Source organism: Sorex araneus, chromosome 3 (assembly GCF_027595985.1).
Source record: "Sorex araneus isolate mSorAra2 chromosome 3, mSorAra2.pri, whole genome shotgun sequence".
Classification (NCBI taxonomy): Eukaryota; Metazoa; Chordata; class Mammalia; order Eulipotyphla; family Soricidae; genus Sorex; species Sorex araneus.
In genome coordinates, this window is record NC_073304.1 from 165,379,154 (window position 1) to 165,405,204 (window position 26,051).

General features: G+C 44.8%; 3 protein-coding genes across 5 annotated transcripts in view; 1 reads left to right on the plus strand and 2 right to left on the minus strand.

Annotated features, from left to right (window-relative positions):
• The window catches only part of ALG9 (ALG9 alpha-1,2-mannosyltransferase), a 79,628-nt gene extending 73,166 nt beyond the window's left edge, over positions 1–6,462 (minus strand). Inside the window, exons 1-5 of the mRNA XM_004604683.3 lie at positions 6,237–6,462; positions 5,314–5,452; positions 4,417–4,551; positions 2,134–2,204; positions 369–457 (exon numbers count right to left, since the gene is read on the minus strand). Of these exons, the coding sequence (XP_004604740.2) occupies positions 369–457; positions 2,134–2,204; positions 4,417–4,551; positions 5,314–5,452; positions 6,237–6,385 (583 nt within the window). The 5' untranslated portion in view covers positions 6,386–6,462. The remainder of the gene's footprint in view (positions 1–368; positions 458–2,133; positions 2,205–4,416; positions 4,552–5,313; positions 5,453–6,236) is intronic.
• A 3,281-nt stretch (positions 6,463–9,743) lies between these two features.
• FDXACB1 (ferredoxin-fold anticodon binding domain containing 1) lies at positions 9,744–13,899 on the minus strand. Of its 3 annotated transcripts, XM_004604684.2 has the most exons (5): positions 13,473–13,899; positions 13,095–13,251; positions 11,859–12,062; positions 11,542–11,700; positions 9,744–10,947 (listed from the first exon to the last, which is right to left on the minus strand). In XM_004604684.2, exons 1-5 carry the CDS (start codon positions 13,642–13,644, stop codon positions 9,771–9,773), a joined length of 1,869 nt encoding a protein of 622 aa, XP_004604741.2. In that variant the 5' UTR covers positions 13,645–13,899; the 3' UTR covers positions 9,744–9,770. The 3 variants fall into 3 exon arrangements, 2 of the variants coding, with proteins under 2 accessions (XP_004604741.2, XP_054989292.1); XM_055133317.1 differs by lacking the exons at positions 11,542–11,700; positions 11,859–12,062; XR_008629345.1 differs by lacking the exons at positions 9,744–10,947; positions 13,095–13,251; positions 13,473–13,899 and adding an exon at positions 12,578–13,093 and having other exon boundaries at positions 11,559–12,062.
• On the plus strand, positions 13,643–18,496 carry CFAP68 (cilia and flagella associated protein 68). The gene is made up of 4 exons (XM_055132171.1): positions 13,643–13,664; positions 13,766–14,139; positions 17,077–17,307; positions 18,395–18,496. The coding sequence occupies exons 1-4, from the start codon at positions 13,643–13,645 to the stop codon at positions 18,494–18,496; spliced, it is 729 nt and encodes a 242-aa protein (XP_054988146.1).
• The last annotated feature ends 7,555 nt before the right edge of the window (positions 18,497–26,051 follow it).

Genomic DNA, 26,051 nt, shown 5'->3' on the forward strand with positions numbered 1-26,051 from the left:
AGCACGTTTGAAAGCTACCACTTTAGATGTTTAAATGTTAAGTCCTAAAATTCTAAAAACCTACTGGGAAAAGCCCAACTGGATACACATATTTCTATAAGACACCCTAATAGCTCTATTGCAAGTTGTGAGCTGAAAGCAGAACAACACTGAAGAGCAGGGGCTGGGGCTGTGGTGAGGGTGGGGGGGTTAGGATGCTATAGGGGAGGAAGGAAGCTCAAAATCAAGTGTGGTGTAGAGTCAGAGAGATAGATCATGTAGACAAACAGTGCTCTGCAAATTACTGACATTCTGCAAATATCACTCATATCAGGAAGAGCTTCTTTTCCATGCAACTGTGAGATATTCCTCAAGTACCTTTCACTTACCGGATGAAGAGCAAAACATGCCAGTGCTGAGAACCAAGAAAGCAAGCATCATTCGGCTCACATGCAGCCCAAACTTCTTACACACAGCTCTAGGAAAAAGGCAAAGATTATCAGCTCAGCAGATCAGAGGGACACTGCAAATCAAAGGACACACCTGCCTGGGCAAGAAGCAGGATCTACAGTCAGGGTCGGGTCCGAAGGCACATGATGTGCATGAGGGAGTCCCAGGTTTGATCCCCAGCACTGCCTGGTCTGTACATTGTGGCCGGAAATGGCCATTGAGTAACATCACGTGTGTCCCCCCACCTCCTCTAAAGTACCCTGTTGGGCCCAGAGAACAAGCGCAGGGGTTTGAGGAGCCTGCTTTGTATACATGAATGGTCGCCAACCCTGGTGTCCCTTGAGTGCCAGGTACGATCTGGACAGCTGCCTGAACCTGGACGTTCTGCTGTCTCTGACCCCTGGTGCTGCAATCAATTTCCCGACGTACCACAGCTCGTGTGCACAAACACAAAATAGGGTGCACTCTGAACAAGCACTGCAAATAAAAGAGGAATCCTTGCTCTACAGCTAAGAGCTATGACATCTAATTTGGTACATGAGGGAACACCCTGCCATAACTGGGGGAGCTGAACAGAGTGTGCCCTGTAGCAAAACAAGTGTGCAAGCACCACGGCTGAAGAGGGCACGCCTCGGTGAGCACACGGCCCTGTGTGAATGTCACAAGCTGAGGTGTGACTGTGAGGACAACCACACGTGCAGGGAGCAGTCAGGTGTGCAGCCCGTCATCCTGACAAAACAACAGCAGGGAGGGGAGTCGAGGGGAGTTAAAAAGGTAATCAAAATAATTAAATTGAAAAAAAAATTAATTGAAAGGAAAACAATTTTAAGTCAAATGTCAAACTTTCATCAGGTTTGCTAGCACCAGGCCCTCTGGTTAGCACTGGGGACAGCCTAGGTTCTCTGAGAACCAGCAGGTATGACATCTGGTTTGGTACATGAGGGAGAACCCTGACATAACCGGGGGAGCTTAACAAAGAGTGTGCCCTGTAGCAAAACGAGTGTGCAAGCACCACAGCTGAAGTGGGCACGCCTCGGTGAGCACACGGCCAGGGGCCCCTGAGCACAGCTGGGGTAGTCTTGGTGGCCTCCAACACTGCAGAGTCCAAGAAGCTCTGCACTCTCAGGCCCAAGCACGTAATTATGCCACCACGTTGTCCAAGTATTTGGGGAAATGGCTCCTTGGGCCCCTGAACACAGCTTTGGAGTCCCCCAGTATACATGTATATATTAGGAGCTCAAAGGAAAGTCTTTTCTGTTCTAAACACTACTTATAGTATCAGAGAAAGAATATTTTCTGTATTAGGTTTCCTCACACCATTTTTATTTTAATTTTAGGGGGATTCAAAACACAGCTGTGTTGAGGGGCTACTCCTAGAGGTGCTCGGGGGACCGTACAGTACCAAGGCTGAATCAAGCACACCTGCATGCAAATATATAATGTTCTCCAGCCCTCTGAGTTAAGACCCAAGCCCCTTAGAGAACTTTCAGAAGCTAGGTGTTTTTTGGGGGGCAGGAGGGCTTTTGGGATCACATCCGACGATGCTCAGAGGTTGCTCCTGGCTCTGCACGCAGGAATTACTCCTGGGGGTGCTGGGACCATACGGGATGCTGGGAATCTAACCCAGATCAGTTACATACAAGGCAACTGCCCTATCCGCTGTACTACCACTCCAGCCCAGAAACTAGGTTTTTTTATACTCACTTGTAAAAGTAAAGTTCACTGACACAGCTCACAAAACCTAGCAGACATCGTACAAAGTAAAAGACAAGAATCTGAAAAAAAACCAGAACAAGAAAATAAAAGTCACAGATGTAGTACTGTAGCACTGTCGTCCCATTGTTCATCGATTTGCTCAAGCGGGCACCAGTAACATCTCCACTGTAAGACTTATTACTGTTTTTGGCATATCAACTATGCCACAGGTAGCTACCAAGCTCTGCTGTGTGGGCGGGTACTCTTAGTGGCTTGCTGGGCTCTCCAAGAGGGCCACAAATGTAAATTAAGAAAATCTGAGTGATGAAACCATTCTCATTTGTCATGAATAATATACACAGTCCTACATAAAATTCCCCTCCAGCTTTCTCTTCTACTTTCCAACAAACTTTTCTGTTTTCTAAAAACAACAACAACAAAAATACTAAAAATTGGTATAACCCTTTTGAAGGCAGTATTATGACCATACAGGTCCAGGGAGATAGCTCCAGGAGCTACTATTTATATATCAGAGTTATAGCTACAGAAATGAAAAACATTTGAAAAAACTGCAAAGGAATATAATAAATAGCCTGAAGATGACTCAAAGACTGGGAGCACATGCTTTGATACAACACAGGAGGCCTGAGTTTGATCTCCAGCATCACACAGTCCCTCGAGCACTGCCATGAGTGACCCCTGAGCACCAAGCCAGGAGCACCCGAAGCATCGCCAGGTGTAGCTTAAAAAATAATAATAATGAGCAAAAATAAATATAATAAAAAATGGTTATATCAAGCTGGTGGGGATTTAGGTACATATTTTACTCCTATCTTCTAAATTTCTGCAATGTGATCTTAGTAATATTATAATTAAGAACATTTCAAAATAACAAAACAATAGGAGTTATAACAAATAGGTTTTCTGTGTGGCAGCACAGTGAAAGCTTTAAGAATGCTGAAATTATCAAAACATAAGCACTATGTGAATATGTTAGTCATATTTAATTGGTATACTTAACATACTACTAATTTTATCACATCCCCATTGGCTAGACCATAGAAGCATATGTAATCAACAGCACGGTGCTCAGTGGATCAGGCTGGGCCTGAATGAAGTGTTTCCAAACAAGAGCTACTCTACAACATCTGCTGAACAGCGCTGGTGAAACAGCCCAGATGTCAGAGCCACATGGCTGGCCTGAGCAAGAATCTGAGTTTGATCCCCCAGCACCCCATAATCCTCCCGCCCAGCACCACTGAGTGTGGCCTTGGTGCTTCCTGAACCCAGCCTGGGAAGCCCCTCTCCAAAGACACCTGCCTAAGAGAAGGATGAATAGGAATTATTGACACAAAGTCCCTTCTTAACTACCAATCTGTTCTGTCCATTTCTCAAAACTGCTCCAAAGACTCAACTCTTTTTTTTTTTTTGTAAATTACTAGTAAGAAATTTATTGTTTAGTATTAAAATGCTGTTGGGATGAATAAAAGTAGGGCAACTGACATAACCGTCATCAATACTCTTTTTTTTTGTTGTTGTTTATTTTTAATTAGAGAGTCAACGTGAGGGTACAGTTACAGATCCATACATCTTTGTGCTCATGCTTCCCCCATACAAAGTTCGATAACCCATCCCTTCACCAGTGCCCATTCTCCACCACCCGTAAACCCAACATCCCTCCCCCCCCCCCAGCCCCGTCTCCCCCCACCCCACCCTGCCACTATGGCAGGGAATTCCCTTTTGTTCTCTCTCTCTGATTAGGTGTTGTGGTTTGCAATAAAGGTGTTGAGTGGCCATTGTGTTCAGTCTCTAGTCTGTATTCCGCCCGCCTCACCCTTCCCCCACATGACCTCCAACCACATTTTACTTGGTGGTCCCTTCCCTGAGTTACCCAGAATGAGAGACCAGCCTCCAAGCCATGGAAACAATCTCCTGGTACTTATTTCTACTATTCTTGGGCGTTAGTCTTATAGTCTATTATTCTATATTCCACAGATGAATGCAATCTTTCTATGTCTGTCTCTCTCTTTCTGACTCATTTCACTTAGCATGATACTTTCCATGTTGATCCACTTATATGCAAACGTCATGACCTCATTTTTTCTAACCGCTGCATAGTATTCCATTGTATAGATGTACCAGAGTTTCTTCAACCAGTCATCTGTTCTAGGGCACTCGGGTTTTTTCCAGATTCTGGCTATTGTAAACAGTGCTGCGGTGAACATGTAAGTGCATATGCAAAGACTCAACTCTTGACCAGTCCTAACTGCTTCCAGGCTTACCTACTCTTACCTTACTCGTTTGTAGAAATCTTGCATGGAATGCAGCTGGCCAGGCGTGAAGCAACAGGTAAGCATAGGAGCGAATGGCATAGGCTGGGGAATACTCCCACGTCTGAAACCCCTTCCCATAGATGAGGTAGTGTGTCTGAAAACACAGAAGGACTCAGGGTTACACTGGCCAAAAAATCCTTGCTAAGAGGAAGCTTGTGGAGTTTCTAGGCTTGTGGAGTAGAGAGACAAAGGTGCACAAAAGTGCTCACATTCGGAACAAGATTTGAAGCTATGAGTAAAAATCAAAATGATCCAATATTTTAAAACATTAGGACACTATAATTCTTACAAGATTGTTGTTCAGGTCAACATAGAAAACTTTGAATTTTATTCATTACTTTTTTTTTAATTTTCATCTGAAACAGAGAAATTCTGTATCTTGTATTTTTCTTTAGCTACATTTGAGATTCTTTATGTTTGCTTAAAAGTGTTAAGAAATTTACGGGGGTGGCAGGGCTTGGAGAGATAGTACTACAGGTAGAGTTGTAATTTACAAGGCGGGGAAACAGGACTGGAGGGGCCAGAGAGATAGTACAGCAGGCAGGGAACTTGCCTTGGACACGGCTGACTCAGGTTCAATCCTGGTCCCCCAAGCCCAAGGAGGGATCCTTGAGCACAGAACACCATCAAGTGTGGTCAAAAATTTAAAAAATCAAAAAATAGTATTGGAGAAATAGTATAGCGGGCAAGGCGTTTGCCTTCAACACCTCAGTGCACTTGGACCTCCTGCATGGTCCCCTCCAGCACCACCAGGAGTGATCCCTGAGCACAGAGTCAGGAGCAAGAGCACCGTGAGGCACAGCCCCAAAACAAAACAAAACAAAACAAAAGACAGAAAACTAAAGAAACCACCTACTGGTTCCCAGTAGTTGAATATTTCATCACAGTCAGAGATGTTGCTTAGGAGAGCGGCACACAGCCTTGCAGAGAGCAGGCATTTGAAAGCAGTAGATCCTTCGGGAGCCCACACTTGCCCTGCTTTGTTCCCAGGTAATCTGCAAAGAAGGAAAACAAACAAACAAACAAAGAGAACCGTGTATGTCAGGAAGATCTGCCGACTATTGGGGGTGAGGGGAACCTAGATTGAAAAGGGCCAGCATAGCATCAAAATACCAGTTATTCTCCTAAAGTGAGTGACCCGTGACCGAAAAGGAGCGAGACCTTCATCCACCGGCTTCCACTTCCTGCTGTTCAAGTGCTTTTCACTTTAGAGTTCTTTGCCTCGGACGCTCCTTTATTTACCCGGTCAGTCTCTCGTTCTCCCGGTCTTCCTTCTCCTCCCACCTCGCTGAACGCCCCCCGCCCCGCGCAGAAGCCTTGAGCCCTCCGCGGGGCCCGACCTCCCCAGCCCCCTGCCTTGACAGCTTCTCTCCCGATTCTCCCGGGCTGCAGGGACGAGACCCGGCTGCAGGTGGAAGTGGGGGGGGCGCGCACAGGACAGGAAAGGGTCGGCGCGACGAGGGCTGCTAGGGGAAAGGAGGTGCGGGGGAAGGAAGAAGACCCTCTCGGCTCTGGCCCACTCGATCGCGGACAGCAGCCTCGCGACCCCGACCCGCGCCGTCCGGGTTTGCCCCGCCAGGAACAGGGAGCCCGGGTGCGGGTATCTAATGCGGGGCGAAGACGGCTCGTGGGTACGCCCGGGCCAGGGGGCGGGAGGAGGGTCCCGAAGGCCCGGGGTTAGGGGCCAAGCCCCGAGGTCAGGCCCTTTGGGGGGTGGCGCGACCCCGAGGGTCCCCCGAGCCCGCCGCCGGCCACGCCCCGCCCGGCCAGCACACGTACTCGCTCCGCGGCTCGGCGCCCTGCTCCTTCGGGCCGCACGGCAGCTCCCGCCGCTTTTTCGCGGCGCAGGCCGTGTCCCCGCCGCTGCCAGCCCTGCCTGCGCCGCCCTTGCTGCCCTTCAGGCGCTGCCGAGCTCCTCGGTTCACCATGGCCAGGGTGCGGGCAAGGGGCTAGAACCCGGCTCCGAGCGAAGGCGGCGAGCGCGCAGACATTGCTGAGGCAGGCGACGGTGTCCGCGGAGGGACAAAAGACCTTGACATGCGCAGAAACGCCTAACTGGAGCGCTCCCGGGCTAATTGGGGTTCATCCCCCGAGTAGGTAGGAAATGGGACTTCGGACTTTCATCTGGAAGCTTCCACTTCCTTCTCTCGATCAGGGCATTCCTTCCGCTCGTCACTTTCTAGCATTCTTCACTGACAATAATCGATCACTTCTTATTTCTTTTTTTTTTTTCTTTGCTTTTTGGGTCACACCTGGCGATGCACAGGGGTTACTCCTGGCTCTGCACTCAGGAATTACCCCTGGCCGTGCTCAGGGGACCATATGGGATGCTGGGATTTGAACCCGGGTCGGCCGCGTGCAAGGCAAACGCCCTATCCGATGTGCTATCTCTCCAGCCCCTCTTATTTCATTTTTTGTTCCCATCGTTTTTGGTTTGGGGACCATACCTGGCAGTGCTGACTTATTTCTGGGGACCGTTCGAGATGACGGGAATAGAACCCTGGTCCACTGCAAGCTCCCTGCCCGCTGTACTCTACCCAGCCCGTTTTTAGTATCCTTATTGGGGGCCCAGTGACTACAACCAAAGATGCTGGGGGTTATTCCCAGCGAAGTGTTTGGGTGCCATGTCATACAGTGCTGGGGATTGAACTAGGCTGTGCCACTTTCAAGGCAGGTACCTGTTAACCTCTGTGCTCTCCAGCACTCCCTTATTTAAAGAAAAAAAAAACTTATTATAACATTGTGATTTACCAAGTTGTTCACAAGTTTTTTCAGATATTCAATGTTCCAACATCAATCCCATCACCAGCGTGACCCTCCCTCCACCAATGTCCCCAGTTTCCAACCCACCACTCCAATCTGCCCCCTTAACAAGCACAAAAAACAGTTTTACTTCATATTTGTTACACTCAAGGGGAATTGGAATTATCAATAAAAGTCAATGTGTGATGCCTGTTCTATTTCAGTAGTGTTACTGCAGTCGTGGATTTACTGGGCCGGCTGGTGCTAGTTGAACCTTTTTTGTTACTGTTTTGCTCACTGAGCTTGGTGGGTCTCTACACAACTTTCCCATCAGAATTAGTGACCATACTGGGCTGATAATATTACAAAATTTGGAAATGTCAGGCATCCCAGGTCATTCCCTTATTTTTTTAGTTTTGGAATCACAGTACGCAATGCTCCTGGCTCTGCACTCAGTAATTGCTCCTCACTCTGCACCCCTGTGTTGCTCGGGGGACCATATGGGATGCTTAAGGTTGAACCTGGATCAGCATGTGCAAAGCAAGCATCTTACCCACTGTAGTATCTGTCCAGCCCCAAACTGCCTTATTTTAAAAATAAAAATATGGGGCTGGAGTGATAGCACAGCGGGTAGGGTGTTTGCCTTGCACTCGGCCGACCCGGGTTCGAATCCCAGCATCCCATATGGTCCCCTGAGCACTGCCAGGAGTAATTCCTGAGTGCAGAGCCAGGAGTAACCCCTGTGCATCGCCGGGTGTGACCCAAAAGCAAAAAAAAATAAAATAAAAAAGTAAAAATATAAAGTGATTGAACAGCTTGACCGAATTTATACTTAGTATAAATTATACTTAGTTAAAAGATTGCAGCTTGCCAGATATGTGGCTTAGTGGCAAAGTACATGAGATCTGACATGCATGAGACTTGGGTTTGATCCCCCACCACACACAAAGATGCCTACCAAAGGGGATGTCCTTAGCTCACTGGGCCTCTCTATAGTTCAATGAGACAATCTGTACTTACTTTGAGACAATGCCCTCATGGCAGAAATGGAATGAAAAAAGTGAAATTTTGTGCAACACATCCAACCACATTACTGTCTTTGCTACTACAGTATTATATAGGAATTCTATGTATTTTATACCTTTTGAATTTAATACACAAATCTTGTTTCATGGAGAAGGAAACTGAAGCCCATGGAGAAAGAAACTGAGGCAGAAAAAAAAAAGGGGGGGGGAGAATTAATCAAGCTACTCACTTCCACAAGCACTGACTAGTTACCAAAGCCAGCTGGTTTTTGGTTTTGAGCCACATCAGGAAGTACTCAGGGATTACTCCTGGGCTCTGTGTTTGGACATCTCTCCCGGCAGGGCTCCAGAAACAATGTGTAGTGTTGGGAATCTTAACCAGTTCAGGTGAGAAATTCAACCCCAAATCTACTCCTATGCCACTTTTCTGATTCCAGTTAGTGACACTTCTTTTCTGTGAGAGGCTTAAATAAAATATCTTGGGTCCAGCTTGATTCCTCCATTTGTTTATCCCAGGTCTCACCCACAAAAGTCCTTGTAAATATTACCCAATCCAACTTCTTACCAGTCTGGTCCAGTTCACCACTATCTCCTTTACATAACCATAATAACTACATGTGTTCCTTCGTTTCCATTCTTGCCTTTTACACATGCTTTTCTCCAAATAAAGGAAATAAGGCAGTTAAATTCCTTCCAGGAGTTCATGATACAATTCTAACTTCTATAACCTATCTTGACAGAAGATACGTTAATTCACATTAGAGTATTTCATCCCACAGTGTGCTGAAATGATCAGTTTTCCCATGTCGCTCTGATTCCAAATCCCACTATTGCCAATTGATTCAGTGAGATAAGACAACTCACTACCTGACTCACAAGTTTACTTGGATGAGGTTTAACTCCTTAAGAGTGTGGGAAATGGGGGCTGGAGCGATAGCACAGTAGGGCGTTTGCCTTGCACGCGGCCGACCCGGGTTCTAATCCCAGCATCCCATATGGTCCCCTGAGCACCGCCAGGGGTAATTCCTGAGTGAAGAGCCAGGAGTAACCCCTGTTTATCGCCAGGTGTGACCCCCCCAAAAAAAAGAGTGTGGGAAATGTCATATAGAAATAAGACAACATTCTACTGCCTCAACAACTGAGCTTCTGTTTGTTTCATCTATTTTCCTTGTCATTATCCAGGATCAGAACATCACACACTTTAAAGGTCACCAACCATATCTATAACATTAAGTGACAGTCACCAATATCTTTGGAGTCAGTCAGTAATAGTTAGTCCCAAAGTAAAAGATTGTTTAAAACCAGAAAGGATTACTGATCATAAATTGATTAGGCCTTCTGTTGTTGTTTTGGGGGGCCATACCCCACCCTAGCCAGGGACTCCTTGGCAGAGCTCAGAGGAGCATGGGATACCTGGAATCAAACCTTATCTCGCATGATAAACTTGCATTCCAGCCTTTTAATTCATGTCCCGTTCTCATAAATTGGTAGTTTTTATCAACTCCCACCCCAATAAGGATTACACAGTAAAAATAAATTTATTGAGCTACCGGGGTATCACATTTAGTTGTTGTTCAATCGTTTTCCTAAACTGGGACTGCATTGATATCACCTGTTGTTTGGTGAGGGCTTTGTCACAAGTCTGGTAAGTCATTCTATAGCAGAGACTAACCCTGTCAGTCTCTGGATGCTGAAATCGGCTAAGGAATTGTATAGAGATGACAGTGTCTTGGGACACTGCTCGGGCCAAAGTGTGAAATTCAAGTTCATCAAATTCTTTCTTCTCATCTAACCAAAAACTTATATCATGCACATAGGTAGGAGGATATAGGGAATAGGTTTGGAAAGGTTCTATTTTCCCAGGGACAAAATTCTTTAAGAAACGGCTATCAAAGGTCCATAATATTCTCCAGTCTGAGATTCCCCAGACAAGCATGGCTAATAGGTCCAAGTTTATAGATACAAACACGAAACACTGGTTTTTGTGTATACTATTAGCAGCTGATTTGATAACAGATCCAATGTTTAGATCCTTGGCACAATCTGTGCCAATATTCTCAGATTTCACATTAATCACAATGTCTTCCCCATTTTGAGAGATAAATTCCAGTGAATTGCATGGCTTAGATCCCTCCAGGTCTGTGTGTGTCAGAAGGTCACTTAGAATGTTCTTCAAGTGACACAGTAGTGATTGGAAACAGCCATCCTTTGGGTTTTCATTTAACCCAAGGATAAATAAAGTCTCGTGAAATGCTGGCATTGTAAAAGGCAAAACAGAGCACTTCCGAAAGACGGGTCCACTGAGGATATGCAGGGAACCTGGGAGAAAGTCTGGTGCTTGGATGACAGCCTGAAGGTGAATTAGGAGCGAAGGTCTAAGGCAGACCCTGGCTTGAGCAGGCAGTCCTTCATGTGCTTTTCCCTTAAAGTCTCTCTCAGGAATTCTGCGGAGGCTAAGTTCTGAAAATGACACCAGGAAATCCTTTGTGTCTTGTGCTGTTCCAACATTTTGAGATTCTGAATTCGAGGTATCTTCACTGAGATTAATCCAAAAGGCCTCTGACAGGCAGTCACAGTTCCAGGAAGTGGGAGCACTGCCCCCCAGTGGCAGCAAAGGGAAGGAACACTTCAGCCTCTTGACGGGGAAAACCTTGCCCAACTCAACAATGAGTTTCTCATTGATGATTTTGACAGGATGGCTAGAAGCCGCTTCCAGAAAATCCCTGTTCAAATACAAACACCAAAAATACATTTTTTTACTTAAAATAAGAATTATAATGTAACTATACTTAAAAACACAAGTAATAAACTGTAGGAAAAATTTACTGTTTAGTTGATTCTGGAAATAAATAATTAAATGATCCACTGTAAAGAGAACCATCCTGGCTGAAGAGACAGTATAAGGTAAAGTCTCTCCTTGCATCCTGCACACCCTAGATCAAATCTATATATGGCATCGCCACATATAGTTCCCCACATCACGTGTGGTTCCCCCAAGTACCACCAGCAGCCATTCCTGGGCACAGGGTCAGAACAACCCTAGCACAGCAGTTGTGGCCCAAATGCCTCTTCCCCCCCAAAAAATGAAAAATAAAAGATAGCTATCATATATATCAGAAATTTGATAGCTATCATCTCAACAATATCCCAGAACTATGAAAATTTTAACGCTGAAGTGATTTGTTGAGCCAGACTGGTTTTCACAGTACAACCACCATTAACAAGTTACAAACTGGCCATTCAAGATATGGCTGCCATCAAGCCAATCAGGATACAACTACAGAAGGGAAATGATTTCTGGTAAAGTAACGGGTTACCTGCTCAACTTTCCTATAAGCGCTTCTGGTTCTGGAAAGGAAAACCACTGATCACCCAGTTTGATCCTGAAGATTCTGGGCTGTGAACCTTCAAAGGGTAAGCTCCGGGTAAAGACATGGTTCAAAGCACCTTCTAAATTAAAGGTCTTATTCTGACTCCTGGCAAAAATAGATACCTGTCATTATTGAAGAATGCAAGTATTTCTAGAGATTGAATCAGAAAGTTGGCAAGAAAAAAAGCTTGCCTGTGAAATTTATTTTTTAATTATTAGCAAGAGATGGAAAGGGAGAAGACTTACATCTATGTTAGGACTCACCGATATCCAGTGCACTTGTACCCTGGCACAGACTCACAGATGAAGGGATGCACGTCACTTAAAATGAATCCCCCCAGAGCTGCCATGCCAACTACTTGCCAACTGTTACTCCATTCTCTTGTTGGCTTATCAGCAGGAGTCCCACCTTGTCCTCTACACAATGCCACATGGACTTCTCCTTCCTCTGCAAGAACATCTGCAGAGCTGGGGGGGTGGACACCAGCCATTTATTAGAAAAAAGTAGAAATTATCACTAGTTAGTTTTATCTGCATAATTTGGCTGTGGATCATTGCTGTCCAATCATGCCTCTTTCCAAAGGCCTATTAGACTTCAAGCATGCAAAGAAAGTAGCTGGAAGTAAAGACAGAATGTCAATATTCGACTTGGAACTGGTTTTAAGGGCTGACTGGGGTATTATTTAGCTTTATATTTGCATTGGCCATCTCTGTCATAAAAAGTTCCTATACTTGACTCACTGATCAGACTTGTTCCCCTTTGTTTTTCTTTCTTCTTACTATTACAATTTTGTTCTTCAAACACTAAAATCACTGCCTCTTGTGAAGTATTTCTTGATAATTCTCATGCACACTGACCTCCAATATGACATGCATAGGGGTAATAACATAAAGCACCTTTTAGGTTCACAACAATTTTCTGAGATAGTTAATATCCTCAGCTTACAGAAAAGCAAAAGCACCTAAGGATTAAGTGAACTTACCTAAATTACATCATTCAGTGATGCATTGGGATTTGAATCCAAGCAGTTTGGCGCCTACATTCATGCTCTTGCCCATTAGACCAGCATTTCTCAACCAGGGGCTATAGGGGACCCGATGGACCACAGGATATTCCAAAGGGGCATAGGTGAAAATCCGAATAAATGAGGACCACAGTACGAGACTAGGGGGTCAACCCAGAGGACAGAGTCTCCACAAGAAGAAAAGGTTGGAAGAAGGGCCAGGTCAGAAAAGAGTTGAGAAACACTGCACACAGGCTACAATGATTTTATACTATCAGAAACAGGCGATCCTCCCTTTACACGCCTAAGAGCAGACTGTACTTCTGTTCAGCATTTAAGGCTGTGTGTCTGATTTCCCACTACGAAGACTGTGGTTTCCTCGGAGCTCCACATGACTGTATGTCTTATTTCCCAGGCACACATGTTTGGAGCGCTGTGAACTCTGTTAATGTGCATCTCAAACGCATGTTACTTGTGCGTGCTCTCCTTGTCTCACCTCTGGAAAAACTTGGCCAGGAGTTTCCTGTTCTCGGCTATTCCCGCCTTGCGTCCACAGTGCGGAAAGTTAAAATAAATTCGATCGAACTCCCTGTCGTGCGTTTCCAAGGCATCTGCCAAACGGGTGCAATCCACACCAAAACGTACGTCCGCACCTGGCACGAAACGGGGACACGGGGTGGTGTGAAGAGTTGGGAAGCCCCTCCCTAACCTGAACCGTGCGGAATCCACCCGGGTAACGACGGAGGGGGCGCTTTCTCCGTCCAGGTCGCGGGACGGGAACGAGCCAAGCCCACCGCCCGAGCGTCCCCAAGCCCCGCCCTTCTCGCTGGGGCGGCGACGGCGGCTGGGCGGGGCCTTCTGCTGGCCTTGCTACCTCGCTCTCGCAGGCACTGCAGGTTCTCTTGGGCCACCGGATCGCCGGCCAGTTCGGCGGGGCACTGGAGGCAGGTGGCAGTGATCCTAATGCTCGGATCCAGAGTCTTGCTCAGGGCGGCGGCGAAGGAGAAATTCCCCTCGCCGACCAACAGGAGGCGCCGCGGGGCCATGACTCCCTCCCAGCGCCCGCGTGCGGTCTCGGCGGCGCTCGCTGTGACGTCACTTCCTGGCTCCGTCTCGGCGCCGACTAAAGGGGAACAGCGACTTCCGGGAAGGAAACTCGCCTCTGAGGGCCGAAGGGAGATGTTGTGGCTGTCCTCGCCTCTCGCCGCCTCGTTCCCCCCGAGTGTCTAAATAAGGGTCTGGGACACCCCGAGCCGCGCCCTCTGTGCCCCAGCACCGCCATTTGTAGCCCTGGAGCCCCCAGAGCACCGCCGGGTGGTCCTGGTAGCCCCCAGAAGCGTCCGCCCGAGCAGCAGCTCCTCGTCGGGGCCGCCTGCCCGAGCATCACCGGGAATGGCCTGGGCCCTGGGCGCTGCCTGGGACCCTCTCCCCGGCCCCGGCACACCAGGAAGGCGCCTTCAGCCCTCGGGCCGCCCTGGCCGACCCCGCCACTCGCGCCCGAGGTCGCGGGCGGCCCCCGGAGTAGGAGGGGCAGGAGGAAGGTGAGGCCACCTCAGTGCCCAGCGGAGCGGGCCTGAGGCGAGAGGGGCTGCACGGCGCTCGCGCCTGGCGTCACACGGGATTGGTTTTGGTGGGGGCTTTTGGTTTTTGTATATTTTATTTTTTTAAAGAGGGTCGTTTTCACAATTCTTTGTCCCATCCCAAGCGTGCACCGTGCGAGCGTGCTCCCAGGGGAAGCTGCGCCAAGTGGAGCCAGCTGGGGTGGAAAGCTAAGGGGGCTGGGGGGAATACCAGCTTGCTAGGCCCGGGAAAAGTGAAGAGACGGAAGGAATAAGGAGAGCGTCTACTCCTGTAAAAACAATGGTTGAGTTCGGCTGAAATGGAGTTGGAGGGAAAGTGAAGTCGTTAAGCAAGGGCCAAGGTCAGAGGGACTCACACGCCGGTGGAATAGATTGAATCTTAATCTGGAAAGTAGCCAGCACCAGGAAGTATTAAAATAGATGACATCTTTAGATGTTTGTTTGCAAAAGTTCTCAGAGCCAGAAAAATGTTTTTGCCATGCATGCAGTTGACTCATATCCCTGGCACCACATATGACCGCCTAGCACAGAGTCAGGGGTAAACCCTGAGTACAGCTTGGTGAGGGGGGGGGGGGAAAGGAGAAATAAAATATTTTAATTTCCTGGGACCAAAGAGATAGTGCAAGAGTTATGATGCTAGCTTTGCATAAGACAGCCCTTGGTTTGAATGCCATGGCACCACAGTCTCCTGCATACTGCTAGTGGTCACTTCTGAGCACAGGCCAGTAATAGAACCTGAGTTCCACTACTGCCCGCCCCCCACACGGTCCACAAAAGAAAAAAGAAGGATTCTGCTTTCCTATGGAGAAATGATTTGAAAAGGGTAAATCTGCTGGAAAGATGATATAAAGGCTAATATGGTCCTGGGACGGGGGCCAGTTGAGATCTGAATTGACGGTGGGGAGGCAGGGGACTGAACTGGTTCAAAAACCAGCAAGACCTAGTGAGTGGACAAATGTGGGCATTCAAAGACAGAATCAAAGATGGCCCTAGGTTTGAGGCTTGGATAACTGGGAGGATGCTGATACCTGTCCTTAGAGTTCTAGGGCATATAGTCCTTGGTTTGCAGCCTCAAGCACTGGGCTGTGAGGTTTTTTAGGACCAAATGATCGAGTCATCATGCTGTTTATTACATCAGTGCATTCATCTGTCTAAAAGACATGGTATTAGGGCAGTTACCTTTATAGCTACAGTGTTGACTTTATCCTTGCCAATACAAGATGGGTGATGACTCCCAAATCATTCCAACTACCTGGATGATGAACATCCTTTCATAGCCTGGAGAACTGGGGAAGCCAGATTGGTGACTTTTTTAATTTTGAGGAACATGGATCCACTGAATAATGATTGCTGTTCCTCTTTTCCAGAAAAAGGTGAAAACGACCCCTGCTACTCAGAATCAAATTTCTCTTTGAAAAAGGTATTTCTTTGCTCCTAAGAGACTAAATTTGTCTTTGGACTAAAAATTTAAATATTTAGGCGTTTGATTTCTTACTAAAATAATTTCAATTCAGACTTTGGTTATCTGGTATGTCCAAAGCACTTTTAATAGAGCAGTAGAAGAGAGTGAGATAATGAATTAAGACATAGATCCTGTGTTCAGGGAATGTACAGTGTTATATAGGGCATTTGACACATATTTGAAGAATTCAACATATGGTTAGAAGTGGGGGTTTTGTTTTTTTTTTGTTTTGCTTTTCGGGTCACACCCGGTGATGCACAGGGGTTTACTCCTGGCTCTGCACTCAGGAATTACCCCTGGCAGTGCTCAGGGGACCATATGGGATGCTGGGAATTGAACCTGGATCGGCCGCGTGCAAGGCAAATGCCCTACCCGCTGTGCTATTGCTCCAGCCCCATATGGTTAAAAGTTATTAATACAGAAATATATGAAGATAAAAGTTCTTTGAGATGAAAGGAGAGAAGGGACTGGAGCGATAGCATAGCAGGTAGGGCGTTTTCCTTGCATGTTACCAACCCAGGTTTGATTTTCAGCATCCCATCTGGTCCCCTGAGCACCACCAGGAGTAATTCCTGAGTACAGAGCCAGGACTAACCCCTGTGAGCCAAAAAAAAAAAAAAAAAAAAGGAGAGAGAAAACTTAGAAGATATCATGGAAAAAGTGCCATTTGAGCTGAGTCTATATTGGAAGGAAATTATCATTTATGATCATTTATTGTGTTAATTTAATTAGCCAATGTTCTCCACTAATCTTATTGATTATAAAGTAGCAAAACTCAGTCTTTATAAGCTCCCACATTATAATGAGCAATTAGTTCTCCATATAGTATTTTTTGTTCTTTTTGGGTCACACGTGGCGATGCACAGGAGTTACTCCTAGCTTTGAACTCAGGAATTGCTCCTGGCGGTGCTCAGGACCATATGGAGTGCTGGGTCAGCCACGTGCAAGGCAAACTCATTACTCACTGTACTATTGCTCCAGCCCTCCATATAATATTAAGGGTGCTGAAGGTTTATCTATCTTCTTTGAGGGTGGGAGGCCATTTATAAGAATCATTCACTACTTTGACATTAAAGCATAGGTCAAAGGATTCATGGACCTGGAGAAAAAGAAATGGAACTACAACAATTTAGTTGAGAGGGCTAGAGAGATAATACAGTGAGAAGGGCACTTACCTTGCACACAAAGCCTATTCAGGTTCAATCCCCAGCAACCCATCTGGTCCCCTAATCCCTCTAGGAATGATCCCTAAGCACAGAACCAGGAGTAAGACCTGAACACAGCAGTGTGGTCCAAAACCAAAACAAAAGAATTAAGTTGAAAGAAAAGCTTGATCCTCAGTAAGTTGTGCTTTTGTTTAGTCGAGGAAAAGGAAGTGATACTTTTCTGCTCTCTGGTTTGTGCAACAAGCTGTTCTCTTCTCACTTTTCCCCCAGAAACAGTCCCTCATCTGCTGCCTTGCAAAGCCACACTATGGTAGCCTCATTAATGCAGATGGTCATGCTGAAGTATGGACAGATTGGAATGATATATCCAAGTTTTTTCAGTATGGCTGGAGATGCAACACTAATGAAGATGCTTATTCAATTCGTACCCTAATGGGCAACTGGAACCAGGATAGATTTGACATAAAGTACATCATCCAACCCAAACCTTTGCCTTCCCAGGTAATCTTTCCTGTCTCTGTTCCCCTCTGCTAGCAATAAATACCTGTGACCGTTTGAGAGGCAGGCCTCTGACAACTTCGAAGAATTCAATAACTTCCAATTCTGAAATCTCAGGCTTTAGTTGAGTGAGGTGATTGGGAACTAACCTACTTTACTATTAAGTTGAATATTACCATTATCTTAAGATAGAAAATGATGGGTACCACTTTCTCTTGGTTCTTTGTGGACTTCATTTATCTATAGAAATAAAGCTCTTAATTATACCTATGATTTATGAAATATATCAGACTAGCTTTATCCCTGGTTCTTGTATACCTTGACTTGTCATTTATCTGCATCTTTCCCTAAAATCTCTCATAAATAAACCCATTAAAAGAGATGAATGTAGGATATAACCTTATGCAGAGGTTCCTGATCTTATTTGGTCTATCCCCCCTTTTCAGAAAAGAAATCACTCAGGAACCCATTGGAAACCCATTGCTATAAGCAGAGTATTACTGCATCTGAGATTGCGCCCCCTAGCCTCCACCATTATTCAAGTGGTGAACTTTGGGAAATGCTGGACTAATGTCACATAGGCCGAAAGTCCATTGTAAATAAGATAGAATCTGGTAGAATCCATGTCATTTTATATAAGCTCTAAACTCCTTTTATCTACAACTTTTGCTTTCTAGTTTGGACACTACTTTGAAACAACATATGGTGCAAGCTACAACAGTCAAGTTCCAATTCCAACCCATAGTAGGTTGACTTTTCTTTTTTTCATTCCTAATTCTCAGAGCCTAGAACAAACAATAAATAATTGTAAAAGTGAGTAAATTATTTCTAATTTTTTTCTTATTTGTGGGGTTTTGAGCTACACCTCCTGGTTCTCATGAACTACTCCCAGAATGATTCTCAGAGGCACTGAGGGATCATGCAGTGCTAAAGATTGAACCAGGGGCTCGGTAGCCCTTTGAGCTCTCCCTAGGGACCTCTTGTCTCATTTTTGAAGGACTCAGTCTCTATTCCCTGAGAAATAAGAATGATGTTTATTACTAAGAGCCTTGCTGTTCATTGACTGCACTTCTCCTTTCTCTTCCTTCAGGATATATACGAGAATCTCACTGGTTTCCAGGCCATCAACCTGAGCTGGAGCCTCCTCAACCTAAGTGCACGGAGAAGTCAAATTATCAGAATAGCTATGTAGAGCCTCAAATTTGGCATCAGTCTTCTTCATGTGTGTGTTATCCTAAAAACTGTCCATCTGAGGGTCAAGGATTCTAAGTAAGAAGCTCATTTTACCAAAATATTAAGGGGGGAGCTTATTCTAAGTACTGGGCATTTAGTTGACTGTAACATAGTTTCATCTCTGAATAATAAAGTACATTAAATATTCTCTGGGCTGGAGCGATAGTGCAGCAGGTAGGGCGCTCACCCAGGCCGACCTGGGTTCTATTCCTCCTCCCCTCTCCGACATCCCGGCAAGCCACCGAGAGTATCTCGCCTGCACGGCAGAGCCTGACAAGCTACCCATGGCGTATTTGATATGTCAAAAACAGTAACAAGTCTCACAATGGAGATGTTACTGGTGCCCACTTGAGCAAATCAATGAGCAATGGGATTACAGTGATACAGTGAAATATTCTCTACTCTTTTTTAAGAGGGAGGCTCTAATCAGTGCCCCAGGGACCATCCCTGGTGGTGCTCAACCTGGCATTACAACAGCTTTTCCAGGAGATACATGTGCTTGGCTCTAGCAGCACTGGGAACCACTAGGGCTATACCCAGTGGTGTTCAGGGGGCGTGCAGTACAGGAGATTGAACTTGGGCCTTTATATGTGCCAAGCCTGTGCTCCAGCCATTTGAGTTATGTCCTCAGCCCTTATTCTCTACACCTTTGTTTCTTGTTTTAACCAAACCTTAAAGGGTAAAATTTAATCTTATCTGTTCTTAGCTCTATGTTACAAGTGTTACAGAAAGGCACTTCAAATTCATAACTTCTCTGCTTTTTCCTGCTTTCATCAGCAGAACTACAGAATCCATCAAGACATAAGTTACAGGGGCCAGAGAGATAGCACAGCGGGTAGGGCGTTTGCCTTGCACTCGGCCGACCTGGGTTCAATCCCTGGCATCCCATATGGTCCCCCAAGCACTGCCAAGAGTAATTCCTGAGTGCAAAGCCAGGAGTAACCCCTGAGCATCGCTGGGTGTGACCCAAAAAGCCAAAAAAAAAAAAAAAGACAAATTACATTTGGCTGGGTGTTTTGTGGATATAAGACTGGTAGTCATCATTGTATAGTGTAATTTTATTCTGATTTTAATGAACTCTTATAAAGACCTGAAAAGAGACTGGAGAGAGGTAGAGCAGTCTGGGCTCTTGTCTTGTATGTGACTGATGCAGGTTTGACAAACACCTAGTATCCCATAAGGTCCCTCCAAGCACCATCAGTGATGATCCCTGAGCAAAGAGCCAGGAATAAGCCCTGAGCAAAGCTGGTGTGACTTCAAAACAAAAACTAGAAGAACTTTACATTATTACATTATGTTATTATATTATTTTTATATTATTATTATTACAGAGTATTTAAAACATACAAAAAATAAAATAGTTTAGGGGCTGGAATGATAGTACAGCAGATACGGCTCTTGCCTTGCGTGTGGCTGACCTGCATTTAATCCCCATCCCGTATGTACTCCCCTAAGCCCCACTAGGAGTGAACCCTGAGCCATTAGTAAGCCCTCAGCACTGCTGGGTGGGGCCCCCAAAAATTAAAATAATGAAAAAATTTAAAAATCATAATAAAAAATAAAATAGTCTGATGAACCAACCCCATATACCGTAACTCAGGTTCATCAATTTATGATTAATCTTATTTCCCTTTGTCTACAATTTTTTAGTTCTAGTTTTCAGTACACCTCAAAAGATGAGGACTATCTGTTTAATCCCCCTTGAAGATCACTAAGGAAACTTGTTGATCAAACAGCTGCACCTGCAGCAAGGAATATCATCCATCAGTTGATGTACAGCCTTGATAATGACTCAAAGGGGGATTTTACAGCACCCAGGGAGGGGGGGTGGTGCTCAGTGGCTAAAAGCACCTGCCTTGCAAGTGAGGCCATGAGTGTGCCTCATGCACAGAGCAAGGTCCTGGCAGCTTGGCTGTGAGGGGCCGCAGCACCAGGACAGAGTGTACATTCACTGGAGCACAGCCAGGGTTGTGTGAGCACCACAATGAGATGTGGGATGCTCAGTGGGCACCCACAACCAAGTATGTATGACGCTTGCCATCAATAACAGCAGCAGCAACAATGGGAAGGAAAAGGGGAGGAGTAGATGGTAGTATAATATATTAATAGGAAAAGAACTTTATTGGTTCAAGTCTTTTGAAATAGAGGACTAGTTAGGGTATTAAAAAGAAGTGGTAAGGGGCCGGAACGATAGCACAGCGGGTAGGGCGTTTGCCTTGCACGCGGCCGACCCGGGTTCGATCCTCGGCATCCCATATGGTCCCCAGTACTGCCGGGAGTAATTCCTGAGTGCAAAGCCAGGAGTAACCCCTGAGCATCGCCGGGTGTGACCCAAAAAGCAAAAAAAAAAAAGAAGTGGTAAAAACTGGCAGAAGTCTAAATTTTTTTTTTTTTTTTTTTTTTTTTTTTTTGCTTTTTGGGTCTCACCCGGCGATGCACAGGGGTTACTCCTGGCTTTGCACTCAGGAGTTACTCCTGGCGGTGCTCAGGGGACCATATGGGATGCTGGGGATTGAACCCGGGTCAGCCGCGTGCAAGGCAAACGCCCTACCCGCTGTGCTATCGCTCCAGCCCCTAGAAGTCTAAATTTTAAATGTCATTTAAAATTATAGATAAGGGGGGCTGGAGAGATAGCACAGCGGGTAGGGCGTTTGCCTTGCACGCGGCCGACCCGGGTTCAAATCCCAGCATCCCATATGGTCCCCTGAGCAAGGCCAGGGGTAATTCCTGAGTGCAAAGCCAGGAGTAACCCCTGTGCATCGCCAGGTGTGACCCAAAAAGCAAAAAAAAAAAAAAAAAAAAAAAAAAAAAAAAAAAAAATAAAATTATAGATAGGGCCAGAGAGCTGGGACAGCTGGTAAGGTAGTCCACCAAGGGTGAACCCTGAGTACAGTGCCAGGAGTAAACCATGGGCACACTGGGGCCAGAGCAGTAGTACAGTAGGGAGGGCATTTGTTTTGCGCACGGCCCAGTTTCAATCCCCAGCATCCCATATGGTGCCCTGAGCACCACCAGAAGTAACTCCTGAGCATTGCCAGGTGTGACACCCCTCCCCCCTCAAAAATAAAAAGCAAACCATGAGCATAGATAGGTGTGATCCAACATCCCACAAATAAAATTATAGTTAAATATCAGTATTTCCCACATTTTTTCTTACGATGATAATACGATATGTGGGGGTATCATCCACTTATTATTTCTGGACTTTCATTATGTAGATACAGATTAAATTTATATATGATAACTAATGACAATTTTTATTTTTGCTGCTTGGCTATCCAGTTGTACCATAATTAATTGACCATACTTTCTCTACTGCTCTTAAAATATTTATTGTAAATCCACAGTGTATGCTTAGGTCTGTTACTGGGCTTTATATTACTTTTCTTTTTCCTAATTGTAATTCCTTGTAAATTGTTAGCTGCAATGACTTAGCATATGTGAAGTATACTTTGGGGCCAGAGAGAATACAGGAGGTAAGGCACTGCAGTGGCCTTACACATGGCCAAAGTCTAACCTGGATTTATTCCCTGTGCCTCTAGCACCTCCAGGAGTTATAGGGATCACAAAGCCAGGAATGTGACCCAAAAACAAATAGAGTCACTTTATAAATTTTCTATTTTTTCTTCTATTATTCATTTTTAGTTTTATTTCATTGTGATCAGAAAATATACTTTGCATTATTTTGTCTTTTAAAATTAAGATTTTTTGAGTCAGATAGTATAGGGATTAAGACCTTGCACATGGCCAACCTGGATTTGATCCTCAGTACCAGTTGGTCCCTGAACACCATTGGGATTGACTGTCAAGCCCAAAGTTGGGAATAACCCCAAGTATCACCAAGTGTGGCCCAGTCACATTAACCCCAAGGAAAATAATACTGCGGGGGCTGGAATGATGATATAATATCACCCCAAAACAAAAATAGATTTGTTCAGCTACATGGACAATTTATGACAAAGAGACTGGGTACATGAAGTGGAACAAGGATACCCTCTTCAACAAATAGTGCTGGGAAAAATGTATGTCCAAATGCAGAAGAAAAAAAAATGATCCATACTATACACAAAAATTTAATTAAAAGTAAATTAAAAGCCTCAAAATTAGAGCAGAATCCATAAAATGAATTGAAGATAATATAGGCATAATTCTCTAGGTTATTGGGCTAGAATGAGTACAGCAGGAAGGATGCTTGCCTTGCATGTGACAGAGCCAAGTTCGATCCCTGGCATCATACATGGTCCCTGAATACTACCAACAGTGATCCCTAAGCACAGAGCCAGAAGTCATGAACATCTCCAAGTGTGTCCCCCCCACCTCTCCTCCAAATAAAAGATTCTTCAGGTAATAGACCTTAGAGATATCGTCAATGATTCTACACCACTGGAAAAACAACAGAACTGAATTTACTTAAAAGCTTTTGCATGGCAAAAGAAATGGTAGCTAACAGACCACAGAGATGGAATAAAAATTAAGGAACTTGCTTGCATGCAACTGACCATAGTTCAATCCCTGGCATGCATATGGAGTTATTCCTGTGCACAGAGCCTAGAGTAGTCTCTGAGCACTGTTGGGTGTGCTGGCACTCACTAGGACACAAAAAATGTTGCCCCTGAAATCCAAATCCAAATACATAAAAATTCAGGGGAGTGGGGCTGGAGCGATAGCACAGTGGATAGGGCGTTTGCTTTGCACTCGGCCAACCCGGGTTCGATTCCCAGCATCCCATATGGTTCCCTGAGCACCGCCAGGGGTAATTCCTGAGTGCAAAGCCAAGAGTGACCCCTGTGCATCGCCGGGTGTGACCCAAAAAGCAAAAAAAAAATTCAGGGGAGTGATAGTGCAGAGGTTAAGGCGTTGCATAATAGTATGGTCTCAAATGCAAATAAATAGGAGCCAGAGTGTTAGTAGAGTGAATTGGGCGCTTGCCTTCCATGCAGCTCACCCAGTTCAATCCCTGGCATCCTATATGCTCCCCTGAACCCCTTACGATCCCTGAGTGAAGAGCCAGGAGTCAGCCTTGAGCACTGCTGGGTGTGGCCCAAAAGCAACAGCAATAAATTTAAGGTAAGTGCTAGCTAAATTAAAAGACTTTCTGCTGAATGGGAGAAAATGAAATATTTGCACACAGTACATCAGATAAATTACTAATATCCAAAATATATAAAGTGTTCAGTAGGCATTCACAACAAAAAAATCCCATCAAAAATGGGTAGAGAAGGTGAACATACTTCACAGAAAGAACATACAGTGGCATATGCAAAAGTGTTCATGGGCTACTTGTTGTAAGATATGAATCAAAACAATAAGAGGGGCTGGAGTGATAGCATAGCAGATAAGGCGTTTGCCTTGCAAGCAGCCGACCTGGGTTCGATTCCCAGCATCCCATATGGTCCCCTGAGCATCACCAGGGGTGATTCCTGAGTGCAGAGCCAGGTGTGACCCAAAAAGCCAAAAAAATATATATATACCAATGAGAATGACATATATTGAAAAGACTAAATTTATAAGCCTGTATAAATCACCACATACTGAGTGATAAAGCATATATTTCACTATATATGTATCATTTCATGCATATATTTAAATGGCTTTTGTAAAATTCCCAATGGAAGCAAATCCTGAAATATTGTCAACAGATCTGAGAACTGACACTATCAATGGTAGGGGATGGAGATAATGGTGAAGAGATCTTTGGAACAGTAGTGGAGGGATATCGACATTTTGGTGGAATGTAGGACTAATCATAAAATAAACCATGAAACCTCAATAATATATATATATGAACTATTGTTTTGGTTTTTTTTTTTTTTTTTTTTTTTTTGCTTTTTGGGTCACACCTGGCAATGCACAGGGGTTACTCCTGGCTCTGCACTCAGGAATCACTCCTGGCGGTGCTCAGGGGACCATATGGGATGCTGGGAATTGAACTCAGTTTGGCCGCGTGCAAGGCAAACGCCCTACCCACTGTGCTATTGCTCCAGCCCCGAACTATTGTTTCTTGAACCTTCAGTACCCTATATTGTCATATCTCTACCAACAATTAGTATAATCTATTTTTTGCCAGCTTAAAAGTATAAAAATCAGTAATTCTCAATCAGGGGTAACTAGGAGTCATTTGGCTAAAATCAGTTTTTAAATTGTTTTAACAGAGGGAGAGAAGGAAAAAAATGTTAATTTGTTTTAACAGATTTACTGGCATTTAGTGAGTAGAGATCTGGGATGTTATTCTACAGTGCACAGAAAAGACCAACAATAAAGAATTAGTAAATTATCATGCTTAAATTGTAATAATACTGAAAAACTTTATAAGTGATTTTTTACTTTGATTTGCATTTCACTGACTACCAATGATTTTCAGTATTTGTATGCTTGTTGGCTTCGGTTTCACTTCAGTAAATTCCTTTATACAGTATTTGTTTTATACAGTATTTGTTTTAAATTAGAGTAGCCGCTTTTTTGACTTTTTTTCCAGCATTTTTTGTCTATCACAATTATTGATGCTATTTCTTATAAAATTGCTACAGTGCTTGGTCACTACTCCCAGCTCATCACTGACTCCATACAGTGCTCAGGGGAATATGTGGTCCCAAGTATCTAACCCAGGCCCCTGGCATGCAAAACATGTGTGTTAGCTCTTTGAGCTATCTCCCCAGCCCCTGTAAATTTTAGATATAAATTATTCAGTTTCTATGGTTTAAATTGGTTACAAAATTTTGGACACTGGGGCTGGAGCGATAGCACAGCGGATAGGGCATTTGCCTTGAACAAGGCCGACCTGGGTTTGATTCCCAGCATCCCATATAGTCCCCCAGCCACCGCCAGGAGTAATTCCTGAGTGCATGAGCCAGGTGTAACCCCTGTGCATCGCTGGATGTGACCCAAAAAGCAAAAAAAAAAAAAAAAAATTTGGACACATCTAGAGGTTAAGGTCTATGTATTTCCTTTCTTTTTGAGTGTAGTCAGGCTCTGCAATTGCTTTGTCCAAAGAAAATGAGCAAAATTAAAGTTAAAAGTAAACTATGCAAATTTCCAGACCCCGTTCTTCAGAAAGACTCTCCCATTTCCTGTTTTTGGAATATTCCTCCTTGTACTTCTGAGAAATCCAGGAACCTGGTGGAGACATCTTAAGGAGAAGTATCTTGACATTACAAGCAGAAGGAACAGATCCCAACCGAGCCTAGCATTCTAGCCATGCCCCTGCCATGGTATCAGGAATGAGTTGTCATCTTGAAGTCTTACAGATCAGACTGTCCACGAGCTGAATACCACCAACTACTGCCAATCTGTGCCTCAAAGAGCTGAGGAATTGGCCCAGCTAAGTCCTGTGCTTTAAAAAAAAAATAGTAAGTGCTTACAAAACTGCTACTGTTTAAAGCTGCTGAATTTTGGAGGGTTGAATATGCACAACAGAGCTCTAGAAATTGGTTATTTCCTATTAACTTGCTATACTCATTGATTATAATAGTTTGTTCTTCTGTTGGGATTATTTTGATAGATGATTTTGTCATCTG